The sequence below is a fragment of the Myotis lucifugus genome, unplaced genomic scaffold (genome assembly GCF_000147115.1).
Source record: "Myotis lucifugus unplaced genomic scaffold, Myoluc2.0 scaffold_1, whole genome shotgun sequence".
Lineage (NCBI taxonomy): Eukaryota > Metazoa > Chordata > Mammalia > Chiroptera > Vespertilionidae > Myotis > Myotis lucifugus.
Genome location: NW_005871049.1, coordinates 2,135,109 through 2,159,676, shown reverse-complemented (window position 1 = coordinate 2,159,676; position 24,568 = coordinate 2,135,109). Strand labels below are relative to the sequence as shown.

The 24,568-nt window shown below is 51.5% G+C and overlaps 4 protein-coding genes across 12 annotated transcripts in view; 2 read left to right on the top strand and 2 right to left on the bottom strand.

Annotated features, from left to right (window-relative positions):
- Positions 1 to 6,444: 6,444 nt before the first annotated feature.
- Positions 6,445 to 11,162, top strand: MXD3 (MAX dimerization protein 3). Its single transcript, XM_014454588.2, has 6 exons — positions 6,445 to 6,619; positions 6,894 to 6,999; positions 7,641 to 7,670; positions 7,799 to 7,913; positions 10,394 to 10,577; positions 10,650 to 11,162. The coding sequence occupies exons 1-6, from the start codon at positions 6,550 to 6,552 to the stop codon at positions 10,760 to 10,762; spliced, it is 618 nt and encodes a 205-aa protein (XP_014310074.1). The 5' UTR covers positions 6,445 to 6,549; the 3' UTR covers positions 10,763 to 11,162.
- Positions 11,163 to 11,409: 247 nt separating this feature from the next.
- PRELID1 (PRELI domain containing 1) lies at positions 11,410 to 14,755 on the bottom strand. Of its 2 annotated transcripts, XM_006081612.3 has the most exons (5): positions 14,464 to 14,755; positions 13,678 to 13,903; positions 12,353 to 12,466; positions 12,161 to 12,239; positions 11,410 to 11,935 (listed from the first exon to the last, which is right to left on the bottom strand). In XM_006081612.3, exons 1-5 carry the CDS (start codon positions 14,553 to 14,555, stop codon positions 11,787 to 11,789), a joined length of 660 nt encoding a protein of 219 aa, XP_006081674.1. In that variant the 5' UTR covers positions 14,556 to 14,755; the 3' UTR covers positions 11,410 to 11,786. The 2 variants fall into 2 exon arrangements, with proteins under 2 accessions (XP_006081674.1, XP_014310069.1); XM_014454583.2 differs by lacking the exon at positions 12,353 to 12,466 and having other exon boundaries at positions 11,413 to 11,935; positions 14,464 to 14,713.
- A 74-nt stretch (positions 14,756 to 14,829) lies between these two features.
- On the top strand, positions 14,830 to 19,509 carry RAB24 (RAB24, member RAS oncogene family). 2 transcript variants are annotated; one of them, XM_014454612.2, is made up of 8 exons: positions 14,830 to 15,254; positions 15,332 to 15,400; positions 15,605 to 15,683; positions 15,788 to 15,855; positions 15,941 to 16,040; positions 16,245 to 16,295; positions 16,431 to 16,493; positions 19,428 to 19,509. In XM_014454612.2, the coding sequence occupies exons 1-8, from the start codon at positions 15,138 to 15,140 to the stop codon at positions 19,493 to 19,495; spliced, it is 615 nt and encodes a 204-aa protein (XP_014310098.1). In that variant the 5' UTR covers positions 14,830 to 15,137; the 3' UTR covers positions 19,496 to 19,509. The 2 variants fall into 2 exon arrangements, with proteins under 2 accessions (XP_014310098.1, XP_006081673.1); XM_006081611.3 differs by lacking the exon at positions 19,428 to 19,509 and adding an exon at positions 16,602 to 16,955.
- Positions 18,053 to 24,568, bottom strand: part of NSD1 (nuclear receptor binding SET domain protein 1) — a 131,611-nt gene continuing 125,095 nt past the window's right edge. For 5 of the 7 annotated variants that reach the window (XM_006081608.3, XM_023753795.1, XM_006081607.3 and 2 more), the window contains one exon: positions 22,472 to 24,392. In XM_006081608.3, the coding sequence (XP_006081670.1) occupies positions 22,759 to 24,392 (1,634 nt within the window). In that variant the 3' untranslated portion in view covers positions 22,472 to 22,758. Of the gene's footprint in view, positions 24,393 to 24,568 lie in introns of all 7 variants that reach the window. The other 2 variants (XM_023753785.1, XM_014454547.2) reach the window with 1 other exon arrangement.

Genomic DNA, 24,568 nt, shown 5'->3' with positions numbered 1-24,568 from the left:
CAGTGTCTTCGCACTCAGTTCAATAACATTTGAGTCTCCATTTTAAAAGCAAAAGTAACCCTAAAACTGCTGCAACCAGGCTTTTTGTAATTAATACTGTCAATTAGATTCTCATTGTCAAAAATAGATAATATAGGAGTAGATGAAGAGTAAGAACTTATTCAACATAGTACTGGAAGTCCTAGCCACAGTGATCAGACAAGAAGAAAAAAGGCATCCAAACTGGAAAGGAGGATATAAAACTCATTGGTAGATGACATGATATTGTACATAGAAAACACTAAAGACTCCACCAAAAAACTACTAGGTTTAATAGGTGAATTTGGCAATGTAGCAGGATGCAAAATTAACACCCAGAAATCAATGGCATTTTTATACACCAATAATGTATTTTCAGAAAATACACTAAAGAAACAATCCCATTTGCCATTGAAGAAAAAAATTAAGACACTTAGGAATACACTTAACCAAGAGGTTAAAGACTTGTACTCAGAAAACTACAGAATGTTGGAAAAAAGAGAAGAAGATATAAACAAGTGGAAGAATATACCGTGTTCATGGATTGGTAGAATCAACATCATTAAAATGTTCATACTACCCACAGCAATCTATAGATTCAATGCAACCCCTATTAAAATATCAACAATATATTTCACAGATACAGAACAAATAGTCCAAAAATTTATATGAAACCAAAAAAGAACCTGAATAACTGCAGCAATCTTGAGAAAGAAAAACAAAGTTGGAGGGATCACAGTACCAAATATCAAGCTATACTACAAAGCCACTCTAATCAAAATAGCCTGGTACTGGCACAAGAACAGGCATATAAATGGAATAGAACAGAAAAACCAGAAATCTACCTAAGCCATTATACTCAATATTTGACAAAGGAGGCAAGAGCATACAATGAAGTCAAGACAGTTTCTTCAATAAATGGTGTTGGGATAATTGGACAGGTACATGCAAAAAAATGAAACTAGACCACAAACACCATACACATAGCAATATGTTTACAGATACATCTAGGGCAAGGAAACAGAAAATTAACAAATGCGACTTCATCAAAATACAAATCTGCATAGCAAAAGAAACCAACAAAATGAGAAAGGAGTCCACTGTATGGGAGAACATATTTGGCAATGATAACATCTGATAAAGGGTAATATCCAAAAATATATATGTAACTCCTACAACTTAAAAGGAAGACAATCCAATTAAGCAATGGGCAAAGGACCTAAATAGACACTTCTCCAAAGTGGACATACAGATGGCCAAGAGACATGAAAAAATGCTCAGTCACTGATCATCAGAGAGATGCAAATTAAAATGACAATGAGGTATCACTTCACACCTGTCAGAATGGCTACCATCAATAAATCAACAAATGACAAGTGCTGGTGAGGATGTGGAGAAAAAGGAACCTTAGTACACTGCTGGTGGGAGTGCAGACTGGTGCAGCCATTAGGGAAAACAGTATGGATTTTCCTCAAAAAAATTAGATATGGAACTGCTATTTGACCCAGTGATCCCACTTCTAGGAATATATCCTAAGGAAACCGGAAACACCAATCAGAATGAATGTATGCACCCCTGTGTTCATAGCAGCACAATTTATAATAGCTAAGATCTGGAAACAGCCCAAGTGCCCATCAATAAACAAGTAGATAAAAAAGTGGAATCTATAACAAAATAAACTGATGAACTAAGTGGATCCAGAGACATGGAAGCATGGAACAGTGTGTGGAATCTGAGAGGGAAGGCGGGGGAGGATGGGTGAGTGGGAGGTAATCAACCAAAGACCTTGTATGCATATATGCATAAGCCATGGACACAGATAATAGGGTGGTGAAGTCCTGGGGTGCAGGGCGGGGGTGGGCTGGGGGGAGTCAATGGGGGGAAAAAGGGAACATATGTAATACTTTCAACAATAAATATAAAAAAACAAAAACTAGATGGCAGCCCAGCCTGTGTGGCTCAGTGGTTGAGCATGACCTATGAACTAGGAGGTCATGGTTTGATGCCCGGTCAGGGCACATGCCCAGGTTCTGGGCTCGATCCCCAGTTGTGGATATGCAGTAGGAGCCATTCGATTATTCTCTCTCAGCATTGATGTTTCTGTCTCTCTTCCCCTCTCCCTTCCTCTCTGAAATCAATAAAAAAATATTTTTAAAAAGTAAAAAATAAATAAAGTAACCACTTAAAAGAGGTGCAGATAAGAAGCCAGTTGTGGATATAGAATGGAATGCTAATAAAAACTCAATCCAAAAGAAATCAGAAAAGAAAGAAAAAAAGGAAAAGGATAGAACAAATGCAAAATAAAAATCAAGCTGATAGACCTTAAACTCAACCATATCAAAATAATTTTATTAAACACAATCCAAAGGCAGAGGTTATCAGATCATGGGGGAGAAAAAAACAGCAATGTGCTGTTTGCAAGAAAAAAACATGTTGTATATTAAGACACTAATAGGTTAAAAGCAAAAAGATGGGAAAAACATACCACAAGAACACTAATCAAAAGAATGTATTAAGCCCTAGCTGGTTTGGCTCAGTGGATAGAGTGTCGGCCTGTGGACCAAAGGGTTCCAGGTTTGATTCCGGTCAAGGGCATGTACCTTGGTCAGGGCTCCTGCAGGAGGCAACCAATCGATGTGTTTCTCTCACATCGATATTTCTCTCTCTCTTTCCCTCTCTCTTCCACTCTCCCTAAAAATCAATGGAAAAATATCCTCAGGTGAGAATTAAAAAAAAGAAAAAAGAAAAAGAAAAACAAACAAACAAAACTACAATACATGGAAGTTTGTGGGATGCAGTTAAAGCAATGTGCAGAAAGAAGGAATAAAATGGATTATCTACCTTTCCATCTTAAGAAGTTAGGAACGAAGGAGCAAATAAAATCCAAAACTGGTTCTTTGAAAAGATTAATAAAGTTGATAAACTCTTAGTAAGATTTAGCAAGAAGACAGAGAGAAGGAGAGAAACTACCAACATCAGGAATCAATAAGTGGACATATTACAGCTCTTACAGAAGCCTCTTCCTGGTGCCCCCCACCTCCATCCCCAAGGTAATTGGGACTGTCAGCCACTTCTGAGACTTGGACCAGCCAGGCCTCATGGTCTAGTCACCTGCAGTTTCAAGTGAGGGACTTCCTGGCCCCTTGACCACGTTAATCATTGTGCTGCGCTGCCCAGACAGCCTGGGATGGCATTCCCGCAGTGGCTTCCGAGTTGGGGGTCTGCTGAATGCTACACCAACAGCCTTCTGTGGGCATGGAGACCCAGGCCCAGCCAGGCCCCCCTCTCCTTTCTCAGCACTGGTTTCCTCTGTCACTTCGGTTCGAGTCAGGTGGAAGAGGCTGACCCTGAGGGACAGAGGAACACTGCTGTTTTCCAGAAGATGTCTTGTGGAGGGAAGCCTGGACACTTCCTGGAGGAAGTGACATTTAAGCTAAGCTGGCGGAAGCAGGTAGATGGGCAAGGGCATGGTATGTTAGCTGACATAGCAGGAGGGGCGCAGCTTAGCTTAACTTCCCGGAACTTTGTCCTGAGAGCCAGGGAGTCAGTGGGGCTTTCGCCAAGGGCATGACCTGGCCAGCTCCATGACTAAGGAATGCTACTCTCTGGGAAGGGAGGGGGATTGAGTGAAGTGGGAGAAACTGGGGCAGGGAGCCCAGGGAAGGGGCTGGGTATGGGTCCAGGGTTTGAGCCAGGCTCCAGATCCAATATTGCCCATTTCTGCCCTCCCCTTCCACCACTACTCTCACCCGCAGGGAAGTGGTGAAAGGCTGTTGGGGGGACAGCAGGACCCCATCTCCTTGGAGAGGATGGTGAGCCTGGAGCGGAGGCTCCTGTAAGCTGCCCTCTTCAGGGGGTCCTGAATAGGGCAAAGCAGCAGGGTGTGGGTCCCCTTCGCCCTCCCCTCAGGGCACAGATGTAGGCTTTGTTCCTTAGCGCCCAGAGGACACTAGTTCCAACAGAACCTGTACTGAGTGCAGGCAGCACAGCCACAGTTACTGTGGACAGGCAAGGCCACGGGATAGGGAGCTGGCAGGGCGGCCACAGGGCTGCACTATCCAGGCTGGACCCTGTCGGACCTGTGGGTCTGGGACAGAGATTCTAAGTCAGTGCTAAGGGGGGAGGAGAACCAGAGGTCCTTTGCTCAGTCCTGTACCCAGAAGGTACCAGCACTAGCATTTTCTCAGAGGGGCCTAGAAGGGCATCTAAGGGCTTGGGGCAGGGGCTCCATCTTCCCCACCTGTCCTGCTCCCTGGGAGGTATGACTTCCTGTCCCCCTGGGTTGTGGCCCTGAGCTATATTCATGGGAGGCCTGAGGCCAGGCTGTACTTAGCCTCCATATTGATCCCTAGTTTGAACCCTACCCATGGCTCCTAGGAGGAAGCCCAGACTCCTCAGGGTGGTCACTCCAGCCCCATGCAGCCCGTCTCCCTTCCACACCTCCCGTGGGAGCATCTCCAGCTGTGGAAGTGAGCCTCACTCCCTTCTCTGCCAGGGACTCACTCCTTCAGAATCCCTCCCTTCATCCCACCCCCGCACCAGGCCATCTGTGTCCCCGATGTTTGACCAGTGGGTTTGTGCCTGCGCTATGTGGGTGCAGACTTCAGTGAAATAAAATTGGAAATTCACTTACAAGCCTTGTGACTCCTTTTTTCAGACATAACTAAGTGCGGTGGGGACCTGGGGAACATCAGCCTGTTCTGAGCCCTGCCCACCTTTCCAGCATCGGCCGTGCTGCACCTGTTCCTTGCTCTCTCTATGCTAGCTAGCCACAGTGGCTGCCTTTCAGTCAGCCTCCTTTCAGCCTCAGGGCCTTTGCACCTGCTGTTCCTCTGTCTGGAATTCTTCTACATCCTTCCTATACATAGATAACACCTATTCCTCCATTTCCCTTGAAAAACCTTCTCTGACCTCCCTGTTTAGGTCAAATGCTCCTGAAGATATGCCCTCTCACTGAGTCTTTTCCCGTGAGGACCTGTCAAAACTAACTCTACTATGTCCATCTCTCTCCCCCTCGCCTGTGAGCTCTGCAAAGGCAGGAACCCTGTCTGGTTTGGCCAATGATTCTATTCTCTGGCCCCCAGCACAGTTCCTGGGGTCCAGTAAGTGCTCAGCAAATTTTTGGTGAGTGAAAGGATGGGCGAATGGCTCAGTTCCTGGCTGAGCCTGTCAAGTGATTTCTCTGGGAGTGACTCAGAGAAACTCCAAGGAACTGAGGACTCACTTCCATGTGCGATGTGTTTACCCAGCACTATGTCTTTATTAAGAATCTGATTCCTCTTTGTCCCTCCCCCCCTTCTCTATTGCCGGTTCACAGACTCAGCCCCCACCTGGCAGAAATGCCACACCCCAAAACACCTGCTTTCATCTTCCTGCCTCCACCCACAGAGCGTCACTGTGCCCGCAGGTGCGGCCACACCTGCTGGTCAGTCACCAGGGGCTCCGGAGGAGGAAGAAGCCGCCACCTGGTGGCCCTGCGGTAGAAATAAGCAGCTCCTACCTCCTGGGCACGGCAGAGGCGTGGGCTCTGTGCCTTCAACCGCGCGGGTGCCGGGCTTCCCGAGCCGACAGGAGGGAGGTCACTCGCCGAGTCATAGAGCCGAGAAGAGCGGTGCCCGGAGAGACACCCAGCGCCGCTGGCTCCCGGACTCAGGGCTCTAGCGGGCTGTTCGCCTGGAAGCGGGCACCCTACTGACGTTTGTAGCGGCTAAGCTCCCCTGTAGGTGAGCAGGACACGCTGGGAGACTACCTCCATTCGTCACAACAGGAATCTGAAGCCCAGCGGGGCCCCAGGAGGCAGAAGGCCGGCAGGCCCAGGCGCAGACCCCGGAGCGCAGAGCAGGATCCCGGCTCCCTTCATGGCGCCTGCGCACTGCGGCCCCGCTCCCCGCTTAGCCCCGCCCCCACCGCCTGGGTTTTCAAATTTGAAACCTGCTCCTTTTCCCGCCCGAATGTGTGGACCAGCGGCGAGAGAGGGCGGGGTAGCGCGCAGCCAATAGCGTCTCGGAGGCTCCCAGGCCCCGCCCCAAAGGTGACGACAGCGAGCCGCCCGAGACGACCAGCCAATGGGCGAAGGCACTCGCCGTGTCTCGGCGGCGCCCACGTGCAGCTGCTGGGCTGGGGGCCTCCGGAGACGACAGGCTGCTAGAGCCGCGTTCTCTATGCCGGGCCCTCGCCACCAGCACGTGTTGGGAACTGAGGCCCAGGGACGCCAAATAGCTAGTGCGGGGTCGCTGAGCAGAGCGGGCAGGAGACATCACCTCCCGGCCTGAGGGTTTGCCCCAGGGCCGAGCCTGGAGCGGGCGCCCCTATCGATACCGCGGGAGTCCGAGGGGGCGGGCAGCTCGCGGTGGGGGTGGGTGGGCCGGTTCTAGAGGGGCGGGGCCAGGAGCGGGGCCGTCCGGCGGGCGGGGCGTCCGGGGGCGGGGCTGGGCGCCTGTGTTTGTTGCACCGTGTCAGTTACATTGTAACAAAAGTGCTGCCGCTCCTCCAGCCCGCACTCAGGCCCGCCCGCCGCCAGCTGTCGCCGACATGGAATCCGTGGCCAGCAACATCCAGGTTCTGCTGCAGGCGGCCGAGTTCCTGGAACGCCGCGAGAGAGGTGAGGCGGAACCCTTGGCTGGACCCCAGGCGGCGACCTTGCTGACACGGGCCTGGGTTAGACTTGGCTCCCAACTTGGAGGATGCATACCTGGCTTTAACGCAGTAGCCCCGGGGCACCCCCGTCTTAAAATGGAGAGGAGTCCTCGGTCGGTCGGGCTGGCGGGTGTTGGGGATATGGTCCTGGCGCCCAAAGCCCTCGCTGACCGTGCCATGCCAGGGGCGCCCGCTGGGACCAGCTCCAGCCTGACGCCGACGCGGGCTCTCTCTGGCAGAGGCTGAGCACGGATACGCGTCCCTGTTCCCGCACCGAAGTCCAGGCCCCGTCCACAGAAAGAGGAAGGGATCCCCCCAAGCTCTTGGCGCGTTGGACAGTGGGCGGTGAGGAGGGCGAGGGGCGACGGGGAGGGGGGGATGGGCGCTGTCCCTCCTCGGGCCCCTCCTCAGCCCACTTCCTCCTTGTTGCTTGCGCCTTCTGGGCCAGGTACCTACTCTGGAGACATTCAAACCCCTCCCCTTCCTCCAAACACACCCCTCTATTCATTCAAAGACTATTTCTTGAGCTCCCCTGATGTGAACAAGGCAGTTCTGGGTCCGGCTTCCACTCACACTCCTATACTCCACCTATCACATCACTCACTTTCCCCCCCAGACTTCCTCCTTTTCTCTCTTCATCTCCACCCTTTACACAAGCTGTTCCCTCCAATTTGAGTGTCTTTCTCCACTACCTGCTTTGGGTAACCTGTGTTTCTGGCTCAGCTCAACTGTCACCTCTGTTTGCACTCCACAGCTACCTGGGCAGGCCTCTTTCAGCATTTGCCCCCCAGCCCCACCCCCTACCAGCTCCCCATGAGTCTCTGCCTCCACCTGGCAACTCAGGTGCCCGAGGCCAGCACAAGGTTGCCATACTGCGCTAGATTGGGGCAGAGATCTGCAGTGGATTTCGAGCCTCTGGGAACCTGGGACTGAGGGTGTGGGCAGCAACTGATGGCCCCTCACCCCATCCTCTCTGGCATTGGCAGGTCTGTGCACAACGAGCTGGAGAAGCGCAGGTGAGTCCCAGCCATGCCCTGACAGCATTGGGCCTCAGGGACTGTCTTCCTCTGGCCTTCCCTCCCCTGTCAGCCCTCTAGCTAGCAAGGCTGGGCTGGCACTGCCCTCCAGACCCCTTCCCCTGCAGGAGGGCCCAGCTGAAGCAGTGCCTGGAGCAGCTGAAGCAGCAGATGCCCCTGGGGGCTGACTGTGCCCGATATACCACACTGAGCCTTCTGCGCCGGGCCAGGATGCACATCCAGGTAGGGAGCTACCTTTGCACCCAGGAGCCAGGTTACCAGGACATGTGGAGAGGTGTAGCAGGGAAGGGCTCAGGTGACACACTGGGGAGAGGGGCCCATTGTGCTTAATTTTGTTAAATGGGAAGAAAAGCAAAAAATAACTCAGGATTTATTGGGCAAATGATGTTAAGTTTCATTTGCCCAATAAATGTTCACTGTTGTTGTTACAGCTATTACTACCTCTATTTCAACTGTGAGGCTCTGGGCCAGGCACTTAACCTCTCTGGACTTCCTTTCCTCCTCTGTATGGGGAGGCATGCCTGTTGAAGATAATGTGATGGGTCGTGTGTAAGGGTCCCTTAGACTGTAGAGGACTGGTCCTCGCTCTTCCTCTCCCCATCCTTCAAGGTCTCCTGTTCTGGGCAGTCTGTCCTGAAGTCACTTTGGGAGGTAGCTCCAGAGGCCAGGAAGCCTAAAGGACGGGATGGCAGTCACCATTTTCCCGGGGCTCTTGCTGCTGCCCCCTGGCGGACATGAGTAGTGTATGCAGACTCGAAGCCCCAGGCAGCCCCAGAGAGGGGATTAGGAGGGGCCTTGGAAATAGAAGAGGCCTTTCTTGCCCTCTCGGTTCTTCAGACAGAGGAAGAAATGGAGGGACAGATTCAGAACCCAGGCCCAGGTCCCCTGACTTGCATTCTTTCCTTCAAGAAGTACTGAGCACCTGCTCTGCTAGGCCATTCTAGGTATCTGGGCTGTGACAGACAGATGGATATGCCATGTAGTAAATAAATCACAGTGTGGGAACTGTCTGCACTGTCCCAGAGGTGCCTGCATTCCCCTCATGGTGCCTGAGTAACACCCTAGCTCAGTGGTCGCGAGCCACATGCGGCTCTTTGGCCCCTTGAGTGTGGCTCTTCCACAAAATACCATGTGTGGGCGCGCATGTACAGTCTGATTGAAACTTCGTGGCCCATGCGCAGAAGTCGGTTTTCGGCCTGGGCGAGTCTATTTTGAAGAAGTGGCATTAGAAGAGTGGGGGGTGGACATATAGAGAGGATGAACGAAAGGAGATAGACGAAACAAGTATACAAGACGAGTGTGGATGGGAGAGTTGGAAGGGGTCGACCTCAGCGAACGTACCTCAATCAGATTGAGAACGTTTTTAGCAAAGGCCAGCTTAGGACTACCCTAATTAAGTTAAAAACAATGTACCTACCTATATAGTTTAAGTTTAAAAAATGTGGCTCTCAAAAGAAATTTCAGTCGTTGTACTATTGATATTTGGCTCTGTTGACTAATGAGTGTGCTGACTACTGCCCTAGCTGAACAGCAGCCTGTTTCTCACGTGGGCTCGCCTGGCCTGGGTCTTGGAGGGATGGTATGCCCCTCAAGTGCAGACTGGCGGGTGGGCAGGACCTGTGGATCGCTCCTTCCTGAAGCCCCATCACCTCGCCCTGTACTCCCTGCGTCCTGTTCCGCCTTGCCTTAGGATTTCTTTGCTGCACATAGATCTGTCCAGGTGCCTTTTCTGCTGAAAACCTTTCATGGCTCCTGACAGGATAGTCTCAGTCCTTACTTCCTGTGAACTCAAGGCCCTTCACCACTCAACTGCTGCCACTGGCTGCTTTTGTAGTCTCATCTCCTCCCTGTTCCCCACCAAGAGCCGAATTCTTGGTGCTCTTCCCGGCCTCCCTCTGCCTGAGTGCTCCTCCCCCATCTTCACCTGAGCAGCTGTCACTCATCCTTCCACACTCAGTCCCAATGTCCCTTCCCCATGCTCTCCTTCTTGTTGACTGCAGGCTCCTGCCCGCTGAGGGCTCCGATGGGACAACTCTTGGTCTTTGAGTTCCTAGTACTCGGGGCTGGCAGAGCTCTGTTAGGGGTCGTGGGGAAGAGGGGGCAAATTAATGATGAAAAAGCCTTAGGGTTCCTAGGAGGGTCTTGACCAGGAGTTACAAACTGGTAGCCTTTGTTTAGTCTACAGTTTCCTAAAAGTTTAGCTACTTGGCAGCACTTAAGAGGACATTTGACATGAAAAATCTGACTTTCCAGCTCTCTTAAAGACACCGAGAGATCGGACCACACTGGGCCTCTTTCCACGTGATTGATTGGAACCTGGAGGTGGCTGCCTCCTTCAGCTGGAGTTCACACTTGCCATCATGTCACAGCCCCTGCCACACCCCATCCCTGTTGCTTGATACCAGCACTCATCACTCCACATCTCCTATCTAGGCCTCACCTGACTAAACCCTGAAGTTCTTTTGAGACTGTTGCCCTCCCTCCCCTGCCCAGCTAGACAGAACTCACGGGCCATTTACATGGGACAGAAAGGCCTGATTCCCTGGAGGATGTGGAGGTAACCCCTTGGAGCCCAGGTTTAGTGAGCCTCTGTCTGGAACAGGCAGTCACCAAGTGGCCATGACCTGCTGCTGAGTTATGCTGGGTTGAGGCCCAGGCCCCAGGCAGCTGACCCCAGCCCTTTGCTCCTCTGGAATCCACAGAAGCTGGAGGAGCAGGAGCAGCGGGCCCAGAGGCTCAAGGAGCAGCTGCGCAGCAAGCAGCAGAGCCTGCAGCAGCAGCTGGAGCAGCTCCGGGCGCCGGTGGGGGCTGGTGAACGGGAGCGGCTGCGGGCAGATAGCCTGGACTCCTCAGGCCTCTCCTCTGAGCGTTCTGACTCAGACCAAGGTGAGTGTCCTGAAGCGGAGGGTGGGGTGGGCCAGTGGGCCAGGTCTCCTGACTAGACCTGTCCCTGTGCAGAGGAACTGGAGGTGGACGTGGAGAGCGTGGTGTTCGGGGGTGAGGCCGAGCTGCTGCGGGGCTTCAGTGCGGGCCAGGAGCACAGCTACTCACACAGCGGCGCCTGGCTATGACCCTTGCCACCCCAGAGCGTGCCTCTGCCCTCAGACCACCCTCTGCTCCACTCAGCCGGGCAGGAGCCCTCCCCAAGCCTCAAGGGCTGCTCAGTCACCTCCTGTTGGAATGGACTAAAAGGACCTTGGCGTGGGAGCCCGCGCTCCTCCTGCCCCTCCGCTGGCTGCTGCAGTGCCTCCGAGGGGAGAGGGGAGGGGGCCTGGCCTCCCCTGAGCCCAGCACGACAGGCAGCTTAGGCCTGGGCCACCCTTCCAGGCCTTTTTTGTAGCACTTGGTTCTGTTGTCCCCACAGGGACAGGAAGCCTCTTGGGCCCATCTCCACTTTTCTTCCTAGACAAGGCCCCCTGGCCTTTGCCCCATACTGTACAGTGTTTTCATTAAAAGGCTTTCATCATTTCCTGCCCATGGTCTTGCCTGATGAAAATGGGGAAACTCCAGCCACAAAATGGGAAAGAGGAAATGAGATCAGTCACTACAACTAACACTGTTGACTGCCGCAGTGCCCCTTTAATCCTCACAGCTAAGCCGTCTTTCCCCACTTTGCAGGTGGGACTGAGGCCAAGTGATAGGACTTGCCTGAGGCCCAAAGCCAAGATATAGTGGAGTCAAGATTCGAACCAAAGCTTTCCAACTCCACAGCTGGGGCTGATTGAATTCAACAAGTATTTATTGAGTGTCTATTATGAGCTAGATATTGTTCCAGATACTTGGGATGCAGCAGAGAACAAAACGAAGGTCCCTGCCCTCATGGAGCTTACAGTCTAGTGTTTATGACCACTTTGCCTGAATGCTGTCGGTGACCCTGGGCAAATCTCTCCTCAGCTATCCAATGCAGGAAGCAGGCCTGGCTCAGACACGGATAACAGGTCCGATGCACTGTAGATGCCAAACAGATACCACCTCCAACCCACTACCCAGAGAGTAGATCAGGCTGGAAGTTGACTTTTAATAATAAAATACAGGGGGAGGGCAGAGGGAGTGCAGCAGGTGGTGTGGTGTGCTGCCACACAGGGTCTGCGCTGGCTACACGAACTGCTGCTGCTGCTGCTGCTTCTTGGTGGCTGCCTTGCTGGCAAGGTCCTTGGCCTTCTCTGTAGCTGCCAGTGCCGTCTCCTTTGCCTTCTCCTTGGCTTCCTTGGCTGTCTCAACAAGGGTTTTGGAAGGGGTCTCACCTGCAGCAAAGGGCAGGAGGCTGGCTTGAGAGGATGCCAAGAAGACCCACCTAATCGCTCCCTACAGCATTCACTTCCTGCAAGCCAGGCCCCATCGGGAAGGCGGTATTTGCCCAGGAGCAGATGAGGAGTCCCAGGCTTAGAGAGGAGCAGTGACAGCCCCAGGTTCCACACCAGTCAGGGCACCTAGGACTTGACCCCGACCTGTGCCTGGGAGGTTCTCACCTTGCAGCTTGGCCAAGATGTACTCAAAACCCTTCATTGACTTGGTCACATTGCTTTTGAACCGGGCGAGACCAAATTCCTGGCAAAAGATGAGAAGGGGAAGGATTCTGAGCTGCCCACTGACCCCCAGCCCAGTCTCTATGTCAAATGCCCTGGGCCTCAGAGCCCTAGCACTCCCACAGTGCTGCTCACCTGGACAGCTCTGGAGACGCCAAATAAGCTAGAGGAGACCCAAGCTTCCCGGTGGATTTCGGTCCAGCCGCTGTTATCAGAGTTCACACAGTAAACACATCGTTCCTCCACCACCTGTGCAGGGAGTCAGGCCAACCACAATTGTGTGGGATTCTTTCAATTTGCCAACTTCACATAAATTTGATCTCCTGTCTCTTTTCACGAGGTAGAATAAAATGAAAATCCATTCATTTCCCTAATGCACCCCAAGCTGCATTTACAGAAGAACAAGAACATTAAAGTCATTGTGCTCTCTCTAATCTTTCCTCTGACCCTTTAAACTAGAAGGCACATGGAATAGCAGAGGGTCTTCCAGCTCATCCTGCCCCTGGATTTGGTTTTGTAGCTTTGCCTGGTCATGAGTAGAGTTTTCAGCCTGTCTTCTACCTGTTGCAGCTCTTGAGCTCACTGGAAGTCCAAATAAAAATGGAAATCTGGCAATTGTCACAGCTCTCATCAGAGAGGAAAAAGTAGATCGGTACTTCCAATAGAAACCTTCAAAGACCTGTCTCACAGCTGGACTGAAAGACATTTCTTACAGCAGGACCACTATCTTGGTAACAGAAAACAGAGGTAGTGCCCTCAGGGAAGTATGCTGGGGGGCGTCAGATAACCCTGGGGCAGTGTATTAAGTTGCCAGCTCATTCTGTGGCCTTGTAGGACACTTGCCCTCTTTGAACCTAACTTTTCTCTTTGCACAAGAGTTATGCACCCCCACCCTCCCAGGGTTACTGTGAAGATTAAGTGAGAAAGAGAATGAAAGTTTTCTGAAAGCTTCAGGATATTCATACGTGAGAAGATATTGTAGAGTGTTCCTTAAACCAGCGGTTGCCAACCGGTGGTCCATGAGGTCTGAAAGGTTGGCAACTGCTGCCTAATTTAAAACATATATTTTCAAGTGTTTTTGTTTTTTTAAATTAAATTTATTGGGGTGACATTGGTTAACATGAACATACAGGTTTCAGGTGTGGGTTTCTAGGGTACAAGATCTGTATATTGCACCTTGTGCCCATCACCCATCAAGTTTTAAAGACAAGAGAGCAAAGGTATATAGAACCTCTTTTCCCTAGACTCTTAGGCAGAAATCCATGATGTAAGACACTTAAGAGTGTTACTCCTTTAGTCCACATGGGATACGGGGCCCAGATCCGCTCCCTTCTGAGGCACACCCAAGGCACCCTCATGGCTTGATGGGTTCCTGTTCGAAAACCACTGCCTCCCTCCCTCAGCATCACTGGCTCCCTAGCCATACTATCTGGAGTTCTGAGGGACCAAGGGAGTCTCACCATCAGCCGGGCGTGGTTGATGTTCCAGGTGAAGGTGGTCATGGTCTGGTTCTGTGGGTCCACAATAGAATCCTCCAGGATGTACACTGAGTGAGCGACATTGGCAGGAAACAGTCGCTCGGCCCAGCGGGGCATCCTGTTGGTCTTGGTCAGGAGTCTCCGGGACAGGAGCTTCTGGTCAGGGGTCACCTCCCGGTGCACTATGTCTTCCGTCAAGACATGTTTGCTGCAGGTGTCAGGAGGAAGGTGACCCTCAGGAGCCTGCCCTGAGCCTGCCTGCTGCGGCTCCCATCTCTAGCCTCCTGGGCCAGAATGGCCAGGCCTTCCCTCAGACTTGCAGTGATGTGTGTTGTGGCGCATTCCCTTGAACCTATCCCAGGGCAAATTCCGACTCCCGCCCTCTCCTTGACCTGGATTCCTGGGCTTTCCGGCGTGGCCGGCCTTCATGATTTATTGCACCTGCACCGCTGGAGAGAGCCACAGGCAGAGGAGGAGCGCGTCTGGAATTGCAAACCCGGGACCCCTCCCAATTCCTGTGCGGCCGCCTCTTCCTGTCTCGCCACCCAGAGAACCTTGGACTAGGGCCTCAAGGAAACCACCGCCCAGGCCCTCCTCCTTCCAGCACCTTGCAGGCCTGGCCACTTCCTCCAGAGGGTCCTCTGGCCCCCAAGGCGGCCACGGTTCCGGCCATCCCCTACCTTGGACTCGATGTGGAGTCCTTCCCGGTCCCACATTCCGATCTCCAAACGGCGAGGGGGCGGGGTTGCTCCTTCCTCGGCTACGTACCTGTAGGGATTCGGGTACCGCTGCCAGAAGGCAGCGAACACTTGGTCCCAGGAACTCCGGAGCACGCTGTGGCCCAGGAAATACTTCACCATTGTCCCGGCCGGGCGGGGTCAGCACCAGAGCATCATCAGGGGTGCAGAGCCTGGGGGGCACGCGGAGGCCAGGCCGGGGCTCGGCGCACGCCCGCCAGGCACCAGTTCAGTCACCGCCCCACTGCAGCCCAACAGCAGCCGCCGCCATGAGGAGTTGTCGGGCCGCCCGCCACTTCCGGCGCAGATTCGCTGTACCCACCACTTCCGGCGCCTGAGCACGTGACCCTCGGTCCCTCCCCTCTCTGCCCACTCCCCCTGCGGGAGCCGCGTCGCTGCGAGCAGACCTGGGCTGGAGCGGCCCCCCAGCTCGGTGGGGAGTCCGTCCGAGCCGGGCGGCGGAGTGCGGCGCCGTTGAGGGCGCTGCCCAGCACGCTCCCAGGCCGCCCCGGGGCCCTGGGCTCTTGGAAGGATCAGCGCCCGGGGCCGAAGAGCGGGGACAGGCGGGCGCTGCCGGAGCGCGAGCCCGACGTCGTGTCTGGAGCGGTAGTGACTGGGGCTTGGGCGCCGCCTGCCCGGGCGGAGATCCGGGTTTACCTAGCGCGGGGCCCAGGGCCCTGACGCGGGTGAGGCGGCCCCGAGAGCATGAGCGGGCAGCGCGTGGACGTCAAGGTGGTTATGCTGGGCAAGGAGTACGTGGGCAAGACGAGTCTGGTGGAGCGATACGTGCACGACCGCTTCCTGGTGGGGCCCTATCAGAACGTGAGTGCGCCTCGCGGGCCGGCGCGGGTGGGAGGTAGCCCGCCCCCGCGATCCTGATCGCTTCCCCCTGGTTGCAGACCATCGGAGCCGCCTTCGTGGCCAAGGTGATGTCTGTTGGAGACCGGACAGTGACTTTGGGTATTTGGGTAAGTCTCCTGGGCAGGTAGTCCTGGGAATATCTATTCTTAGGCTTAGTCCTGTCTATTCGTGTCTGATTTGTGGCCTTAGAGAGGCAATTTCTCTTCTCTAGACCCCCGTTTAAAAATGGGGGTCTGGAGGACGTATTAGTTTGCAGCCTTGGGGAGAAGCTCAGTAACTCAGGCCAAGGCTGAGCTTCTCCTGCCCTTCAGGACACAGCAGGCTCTGAGCGCTACGAGGCTATGAGTCGAATCTACTATCGAGGTGCCAAGGCTGCCATCGTCTGCTATGGTAAGGGAGGTTCTCGTCTGCTCCTCAGACAAGGGGTGGGTGCCAGGCTGGCCTTAGCGACTAGCCCCCGACCTTTGGTTGTTTCCTGTCTGCCCTATACCAAGACCTCACAGACAGCAGCAGCTTTGAGCGGGCAAAGTTCTGGGTGAAGGAACTGCAAAACCTAGAGGAGGTAGGTGGCCAGACCTTACCAGAGAACCAGGGGCTGGGGCTCTGGTGGTCTGTGTGGATTACCCTGACCTCGTCTTCTGCTTCAGGGCTGTCAGATCTACCTGTGTGGCACCAAGAGTGACCTGCTGGAGGAGGACAGGCGGCGTCGACGTGTGGACTTCCATGATGTCCAGGACTATGCAGACAGTAGTTGCTTCTCAGTTGCTGGGCGTGGGGGAGGGAAGTGGCTGTTTGGGTGGGTCACAGAAAATAGGGACTGTTTGGCTACCATGGCCAGATCGCCTGGGAAAGCTTTCAGGCTTCCCTGAACCTGTGGGGTCCAGAAGACTTCCCCTTTGTCTGTGTCCACCCGATTCTCAGATACGAGGCTTTAGTTGCTTTTCTTTACAGATATCAAAGCTCAGCTCTTTGAAACATCCAGCAAGACAGGCCAGAGTGTGGGTGAGTGCTGTCCTGGGCCTCACAGCAGAACAGGCAGGGGCACCAGTGGAAGCAAAGAGCCTAGAGGGCTGTGTCACTGGGTGATCCCAGGGCTCCTGGCATTGGGCCTTCACTGATCGCCTTTTTTCCTGCCAGACGAGCTCTTCCAGAAAGTGGCAGAAGATTACGTCAGTGTGGCCGCCTTCCAGGTGATGACAGGTGTGTACTTCCCCTAGCTTCTCTGGAGACTTCCTCTAGGCCCCTTTCACGTGTGTTACCTGATCCCCCAACAGAATGGTGCTGAGCTGCCACCTCTCTCTTTGACAGAGGACAAAGGCGTGGACCTGGGCCAGAAGGCAAACCCCTACTTCTACAGCTGTTGTCATCACTGAACCACCACTTACTTGGCCTGGGGAATCAAAGGAATTCCCCCAGGGGCTGGACCTAGTTCTTGTCTGGGCTTGGGTGGTCAAACATGTCAGCTACCCCCAGTCCCCATGGCAGCAGAGGTGGCACCTGTCTGTGCTGGCCCATGGAACGTGCAGCATTGGGCTGACTGATGGTCATCAGGAGGGTAAAGGCTGATTTGGACTCCAGGCTTCTTCCCTGGACAGCACTGTGTCTGCAGATAACTTAAGTGGCTTCTGATTTGTAAATAAAATCAATGCACTGTGAATCACACTCAGCCCCTTTCTTAGGCCTCACTTCTAATATGATGTCTCCTCCCAGCCCTAATTTTCCTTTGGAAACCAAGTTAACTAAAGCCCAGGGTTGCAGCTGAGATAATGGAGAAACAAAAGAGCCTATTCTGTGCTTTAGGATGGTGAGAGGCTAGGATTGGGACAGAGCAGAACTCACAATTCCTTCTTGGTGCTAGGAAGAGCAAAGCAAGCACTTAAGTGCTGTCCAGAGATCAAAGGACCAAGCACTTCTTCCTCAGACTGGTTCTACCGCACCTGTCACATCATACCTCTGGCTCATATCCTCAGCTTCCCATCAGCACCTTACAATGTGGTTTAATGGTAGAAATATAGTTACTACAATACACAAAATTCTTTTGGGTCCAAATTGGGATCTAATTCAGATACTTAGAAAAGGGACTTAAACTCAGCCTGAATTTATCTGTAAAATGAGGTAACCACTGCCCAGTTGAGGACTGTGAAGATCATGAAGGAAACGTAACTTTGACTAAATGCTTATCTTCCCTGAAGGGGCAGGAAGTTCAAGACTAGGTCGGAAGGGGAGGCAGACTCCAAGGTTGCCTCAAATTTTATTTTTGGACCTTGGAGGACCAGGTGTTAACTGTAAACAGGGCTGACACTTCCTATTCAATATGACAGTCCTTTCCTGTATGGAGGCATGGAGGCTTGGCCCCTTTGTTTTTGCTTTCCTGCCTTAGACTGGGTCCTCTGTAATACCCAGCACCTGCCTCTGAACTAAAAACTTGGCCAAGATGGTCAGACTCACACTCAGGAAGTCATTTGGTTCTACTTCCTTTTTAAAAACCAATTCCTCAAAATACCCTTACTTCATGGGTGATGACTTCCTGTATAGAGATGAAAACACCAGCCACTCCCAAAAGAAAGACATTCTGGCACCTAATGACTGAGGAAACCCATACCACTCCCATGAGGTGCTTGGAAAAGTGCTCAGCTCCACTGTGTCCCACCTGGGCGTTAGTGCAGGGGCTGGCTTCTGCTCTCACCCCAAACCCACCCTCCCTCCTGTTGAGCTACATCTTCCCATCGACAACAAAACACAACACAGGGCAAGGGCCATAAGAGTAAAGTTAAACTTTACTTTACAGTAATTTTTTTCTATATACAAAGAATTACAGTACATGTTTATGGGGACTCCTAGCACAGGGCTCCCCTCTTTTCCACTAAAAGTTTCACTTACAGCTGACAATCTATGGGGGTGAGGAGCAAAAAAAAAAAAAAGTGATGGACCTCAGCTGTTCCCCCCACACCCCTTTTCTTAAAAATATAAAGATAGATCTCTAGTGTCAGCTTGTTTCTTAGCCAAGACTTTGAAATCTGCTCTTCCATGAGCTGCTGTGTGCTGCACTCACCCATCTTCTACACACTCACCTACATGCACACACAGGCAGCACCCACCTCAGACCTGGTGACCACCTATTCTCTGCCCCTCCTTTGGGAGTCTAAAGCACCACAACCATTCATTTCTGCTCTACTCCCTGGGCTCTCCTGTCCACATAGCTTTGCTCAACTTCCAGAGTGTTACACCCGAAGCCCCTCAATAGCCTGATGTTTGGAAAGTCATGGGAAAGCAGCTCTAGAGAAGGAACCACTTAAGAATTTAACATGTGCTGTGTTTTGCTTATGTTGATAGGAAACATTTCTTTCCAGGCTGTAGATTTCTAATTAAACTTTCCACTTCCTTAAGAAAGAATACCTTTAATCTTCATAAGCAATAGAGGTTCCCACGAGAGTGAAAGAGGTAGAGAGGGGCAGAAGGTAACTGAGGGAGACCCCATACCTGGAGCTCTCTACCAACCAGAGGCTATGGACAAGGTAACACCAGCCCTGAAAAACTCAATGGCCACCCTCACCTGGACATGGCATCTCTTCCATCTCTGGATTGCGCTGGACCACTCCAGGATTGGGTACAGGCTTCACCGAGACTCTGCCCTCTCCTCTTAGCAGAGCTTCAAAGAACTGTTCTACATAAAAATCTTTTCCTCCCAAACAGGAACTTGGGTTTCTCAAGTCACCAGTTCCTCAACCCTTGGCAGTGCTTATTTATACCAGGAAATTAGCACCATCATTACATTTTTTTGTGTGTACAAAGCAATTATCTATTCTTATTTCAATTTATACTACAGCAATCTGGCCCTAGGAAGTTCAGCTGAGAGCTAACTGGCCACAGCCAAGGAAAGTCTCATGCGGCTACCTAGTTGTAAATGATGTGGAATGTCCAAAACATGAACAGCCTAAACATTATTTAGTAGGAAAGGGACTTGTGGCAGCTCCCTTCCTGCCGCGATCTCAGAGAGGTTACAACATTGGGCCACTCTGACAAACCCCAAGAAGATGACAAAATCCCCCCATAAAAGCCTTAGGAGAAAAACCGTTTTGTAGGAGCTGAGGCCAACATCTGTCCATGTTTAGTGCTCTCCTAATTCCTCCACAGGGGAAGCTGCCTGGACCAGACTTCCTGCCAGTGTTCTCACAGGCGACCTGGGAGTCCAGCTCCAGTGAGTAGATGCTGCCAAACCTGTGAAGAATCACTGATGCACTTCATGCCCTGACTGTGGTGTGGGGTAGAGGATATGAAGAATACAATTATTTTCTTCAATGCCAAAGATGTAGGTTTGGTAGTTGTTCAGAAGAGGATCAACATAGTGATTTAAATCACCTCAAACTCAGTAACTTTAGGGAGACACAGACATTTAAAAACTTGGATGCTTTTGTAGCAATGAGAGCTATTTGCTATCACAATGGGTTGGCTTCAGTAGGAGAAGCAAAGAGGCTTTGAATTTAAACAGTATATGTATCTTTTTTTTTTTTTCTTTCTTTTTTTCCTGACTTAACAGGGCTAGGAGAGGTATTTGTTCTCTAGCTACCTATGGAAGCTATGGCTTCCCCCTGGAAAAGGCTTCCTGGGAAAGTGGCTTAGAGGCATATTCTCGAGATCCCGGTTTCCAAGCACTTGGCCAAATACCAAAAATACCATCCTGCATAAAGATCAGGAATGTCTAAGAGAAAAGATTACCTTTTAATTTCCAACTCGCAATCCTTGAAGAAAAGGTCTTAGCGCAGGCTCCAGGAGAGTCCTCAAGGGTAGTCACTCCCTCCCAGCATCATGCAATATCAGTTCCCAACAGTCCTGATTGTGCTTCTAATTGTATAGTAATTGCTTTCATGATTGGATGTTAATAATCTAGAATGAGATGCTGAGATCAGGGGGCCTCACAGTTGAATTTCTAGGTTCCATTCAAGCTGAGAGTCTTTCCAAATGGCACCCAGGAAAGCCTGGCACTCCATCCATTTAGATAAAGAACTGCCTCCTACCCCGTAAACCAAGCATAGCTCAATTGTTTTCCCAGGCAGGTCTGGAAGGAAGTATTCAGTGAGTGGTGGAAAACGGAAAGGATCAAAACAAACCCTTTATAAAGTGGTCAACCATGGCCCACCTTTTCCTCACTCCTTCCTGTCCCATGAGACATGTCTGGAGTGGCTATCAAGAAAATTACCTACCAAAGCCTACTTCAGAGAAGCTATTTTAGGATCGAACTTCTCCATTTACAAATTTTTACAAAGCCTGCACAACCCCCCACCACAAAAAAAATTCACAGTTTATTCCATTAAACAAAGAACTACGGTAATTTAACACACAACATAGTGAAAGAAGATTCTGACAGTGCAGTGTGGATACTTTTTCTGATCGCAACTACAGATGACAGGAGAGAAAAGGGCACAGGACTGGCACCAAGCAAACCCTACTCGTACAACCTAAGAGATTAGGGGAAAAGACCTACTAGCTGCAGTTATATACTTATTATTCTCACACATGATAAATACTTAATATAATGAACTTTAACGTTCTGGGTGGATTTCTTTAAAAATATCTTTTCCATGGTTTAAAATTTTTTAAAAAGAAAATAAGATACTTTGTTTTCTCTTCCTTTTCAACCAAGAGCTTTTCTTCTCTGATGATGTGGGAAGAGAGTTAGGATGAAAATGGAGAACTAGGCAGGTGGAATTTACAGAGGAGATTCCGAGGTCTAAGTGAGATGCAAGGATAGGCCCCTAAACTCGGGGCAGCCCTGCCCAGCCTTGTGCCTCTGCCTGAGTTCAAGTGTCTCAATCCCAGAGACCCACTTTGGGAAATAAAAGCAAAGTCTTTTTAATTTTTATATAAAGCGCAAATGCTTCTGTAACTATCATTCCCTCCTTTAGAGTGATTAGAGTAGCCTCACTAGGAACTCAGGAGGAAACTGGGACAAAATACAGACTCCTGTTGATATAAAAGCCATAACTGAGACAGAATGGTTAGGAGACATTTGGGCCAGATGGCCTGTTGGCTAAAGCTGCTGGCTAAGTTGGCAAAGCAGATAGGTAAACACATTTGGTCTAGGGACAAAAGAGACATGGATGAATGGGAAGAAACTGGCCAAACAGCACTTCCTGTTGGCAGTCAGTGAGCTGGGTGAATGGTAGGGCAGGGTAGCACCAACAGATTTCCCAGCCCTTGAGCCCCAGCTCAGGGCAGCAGTAACAGATAATCAGCAGTTATGAGGAGTCAACTCTTAGACTGGACCTTTCTCTAAATGCCACATCTTGCCAGTCATAAAGGAAGGGTTATGGTTGCCTTTAACTTGAGTCAGCAGGCAAGTCCTCTCAACACAGAGCACAATTCTCAGGGGAGGGTGGTGAAATCCACTAGTGAAGAAGAGGACTCCCTCCATTCAGGCAGGAGAGCAAAGGATCAGAAGAGAAGTCATTTTCTGTCAGGATCTGGCACCCTCCCTGGGCTGGTGGTGGATCTAGCTCAGAGCTTGCTAGAGATGCCTAGGTCCACTGCCCAAGACTCTGAAATCTGAAAGCACCTGAGTGTGTGGGGGACGGGCATAGGGTGGATTGATGTAAAAGGAGGAAAATGGGTAAAAAAGAAAGATAAGCTTGCCAATTGCCTTCTTACACTATGGGAAAGCTACATCATTGTAGAGCCCAGCCTCCCCACAACCAGCTATTCCACCACGTATAGATCTTCAGACAGAAGCAGTGGTGGTGGCTGCCCAGCCAACAATCTCACTTGGCCTCTGCAGCCCACCCTGCCTGTAGACAGCTGCATGAGCACACATGCATGCACATGCACACATGCACACCGAGCCCAAGGAAACTTACTCAATACAATCATTTCTGGGACCATGCCCCAGGGCCCCTCAGAACTTCATGTTATTTCCTGGTCAAAGGTTCTTAAAAACAGCCTAGAAACCCAGGCAGGCATGTTAGGCTCATAAGAATCAGGTCTTATTTATCTCTGTATCTCCTATCAGTGACCAGCACCTGGCCTAGCACACATGAATGCTCAAGAAATTGCCACTGGTTTGAATGGGTATCAGTTCCTCCCAAGGGTTCATCAGGTGCCCTCAGTGGGGCTCTGTAGGCATGGAGAAATAGCATCAAAAGCCCCTCTACCTTCCAACCTGACCAGCGGAATTGAATCCCATATTTGACTCCAAGTGGACTTTTTATTTCAAGGTGACCATTTAAGGATTGAGGGAAAGAGACCCAAGTCTGTCTGTCTCCTTGGCTGAGACCCACTTGGATTTCCATACATGTTTCACATAACCACAAGCCCCCACTGGCTAATGTCACAAGAGTTCTGAGTGTTGGGATATAAAGAAAGAATAACAGTGAAAAGGTAGTGGGGTCTGTTTTATAAGGGAGGAGAATAATATTTCCCTCCTCCAAGAACCCTGGGGGTAGCTGGTCTGGTCATCTGACATTTACTGGTATTATTTCTGTTCTGACTCTGCATACTTGTGACTGGAAGGCGCCTGGTTAAGAGTTGGAAATGTGTTTTGCTCTGGTTTAGGGTCTTGCCCTCTTCCAAGAGACCAGCAAGTCTGTGCCAATGTCTGTGTGCTCCCGGAGGACCAGCAAGATGATGCCAGTGTGTGTCCAGCCAACATGGGCCAGAGCCCTGGCCCTGGTGAGGTCTTTCCTAAGGCCCAGGGACTCTGCTCTGTGGTTGCCAACTTCTTCTCTTCAGTGGAGAGGGAGGATGGGGCCTTCCCAAGAGGCCTGAAGGACTGCCCACTCTTGGCAACAAGTCCAGGTACTTGATGGCCTCCAGCCATCTGTTTCACCTGCTTCACCAGGCCCAGTGCTTGGCTGGGAGGCCCTGGGATCTGCTCAGCTCCTGCAGGTGCTCTTCCTGCAGCCTGAGTTGCTGACTCATATAAAAAAGCCTTGGCAGGGGATGGAGAAAGAAGTCTGGCTTGGGTGAGTGATTTAACAGCTTGCCAGGGGTGCTCCAAGGGGGCCACGGCTTTTCCAGGAGGCTGAAGGACAGGCTCTGACACACTGCCTCTCTCCACAGCTCGAGACATCTGCCCCAGACCTTTGCTGGCAAGCCATGAGCTGGACTCCAACACTGGCATCTTCTCATCAGCTTGTGGTGTGGCCTCATGAGGAGAAGCTGCCCGTTCTTTCTGGCGAGAAGTTAGGTCTATAAGATCCATCACCAAAGCAGCTCTGTTTTTTGACTGAGTATTCTGGTCCACAGGCCTCAGTGCTTTTTCTTTAGCTACCAGTGTCTGGACCACAGCTGATAGCACTTTGTCAGGAGGTGGGAATCTCTGGGTCAAAGAAGTATGGGATTTGTCTGGAGACCTGTCTGAAGTCTGGGGTTTGGGGCTGCTGGTGACGAGCAGTCTGTCTGATGGTGGGAGTCTCAGGACAGTAGGGACTGGGGTTTTCTCCAGTGACTGGGGCCTTGGGCTGGCAGCACCTATGGATTTATCCAGCCTTGGGTCAGCTGCCCCTAGAGGTCTTTCCAGTGGTTGGGACCTGACTGAGGGTGAAGAGCTTGGGCCAGTCACTGGAGAGGGTTTGTCAGATAGTTGGGTTCTTGGTCCTCCCACTATAGATGGCCTGTCCAATGACTTCTGGCTGGATACCAAGGACTGGGGTTTGGCCCCTGACCCAGCAAGGGTCCTGACCCTTTCTACAGGCTGGGGCCTGGAGTCAGTTCTGTCAGGAGGTCTTTCAGGCGGCGGTGGCCTCTGACAAGTCCCTGCCAGAGTTTTTTTGGACAGTGACAACGTCTGGTTGGCTTCAGCAGGTGGCTTGTCCAACATCTTGGGCCCCTGAGCAGCTACTCCTGATGATTGTTGCTCTGCCACGTGAGTGTTTGGGCCTGGAGTCAGTGGTACCGGGGGAGGCACATACTCACGGATCTCCCCAGGTTCCAAAGGGTTGGGCCCACAGGGGTCGTGCTCAGTACAAGACAGACGTCCATCCAGTTTGGAGATGAAGAGCATCCCTTCCCGATGCTGCTTGCAAAAGGAGCTAGGACACATCTCGCAGAAGGAGGCTGCTTCCTTCCCACAGATGTCACACTGATGCCAAGGACACTCCCATTTCCCTGAAACACAGATGTGAAACAAGAGCTTAGGAAAACAAGAGATGGGCGATGACTCTGGAACCAGGTCAAAGGAGTGATTTCAAACTGCCCTGTTCTACAGATAGCTCATGCTTCCCCAGCGCCAGGATCTCAGCTTCCTCTTCTGCACAACCGCATATAAAAATAACTGCCAGTAT

Bases quoted from the DNA above. Each gene is read 5' to 3' on its own strand.
- MXD3 (XM_014454588.2), top strand. From the start codon at position 6,550: ATGGAATCCGTGGCCAGCAACATCCAGGTTCTGCTGCAGGCGGCCGAG. The intron at 6,620-6,893 runs GTGAGGCGGAAC...TCTCTCTGGCAG, and splicing joins CCTGGAACGCCGCGAGAGAG to AGGCTGAGCACGGATACGCG. The intron at 10,578-10,649 runs GTGAGTGTCCTG...GTCCCTGTGCAG, and splicing joins GCGTTCTGACTCAGACCAAG to AGGAACTGGAGGTGGACGTG.
- PRELID1 (XM_006081612.3), bottom strand. From the start codon at position 14,555: ATGGTGAAGTATTTCCTGGGCCACAGCGTGCTCCGGAGTTCCTGGGAC. The intron at 13,904-14,463 runs GTACGTAGCCGA...TGACACCTGCAG, and splicing joins CGGTACCCGAATCCCTACAG to CAAACATGTCTTGACGGAAG. The intron at 12,240-12,352 runs GTGAGCAGCACT...ATCTTTTGCCAG, and splicing joins GCGTCTCCAGAGCTGTCCAG to GAATTTGGTCTCGCCCGGTT.
- RAB24 (XM_014454612.2), top strand. From the start codon at position 15,138: ATGAGCGGGCAGCGCGTGGACGTCAAGGTGGTTATGCTGGGCAAGGAG. The intron at 16,041-16,244 runs GTAGTTGCTTCT...TTTTCTTTACAG, and splicing joins TGTCCAGGACTATGCAGACA to ATATCAAAGCTCAGCTCTTT. The intron at 16,296-16,430 runs GTGAGTGCTGTC...TTTTCCTGCCAG, and splicing joins CAAGACAGGCCAGAGTGTGG to ACGAGCTCTTCCAGAAAGTG.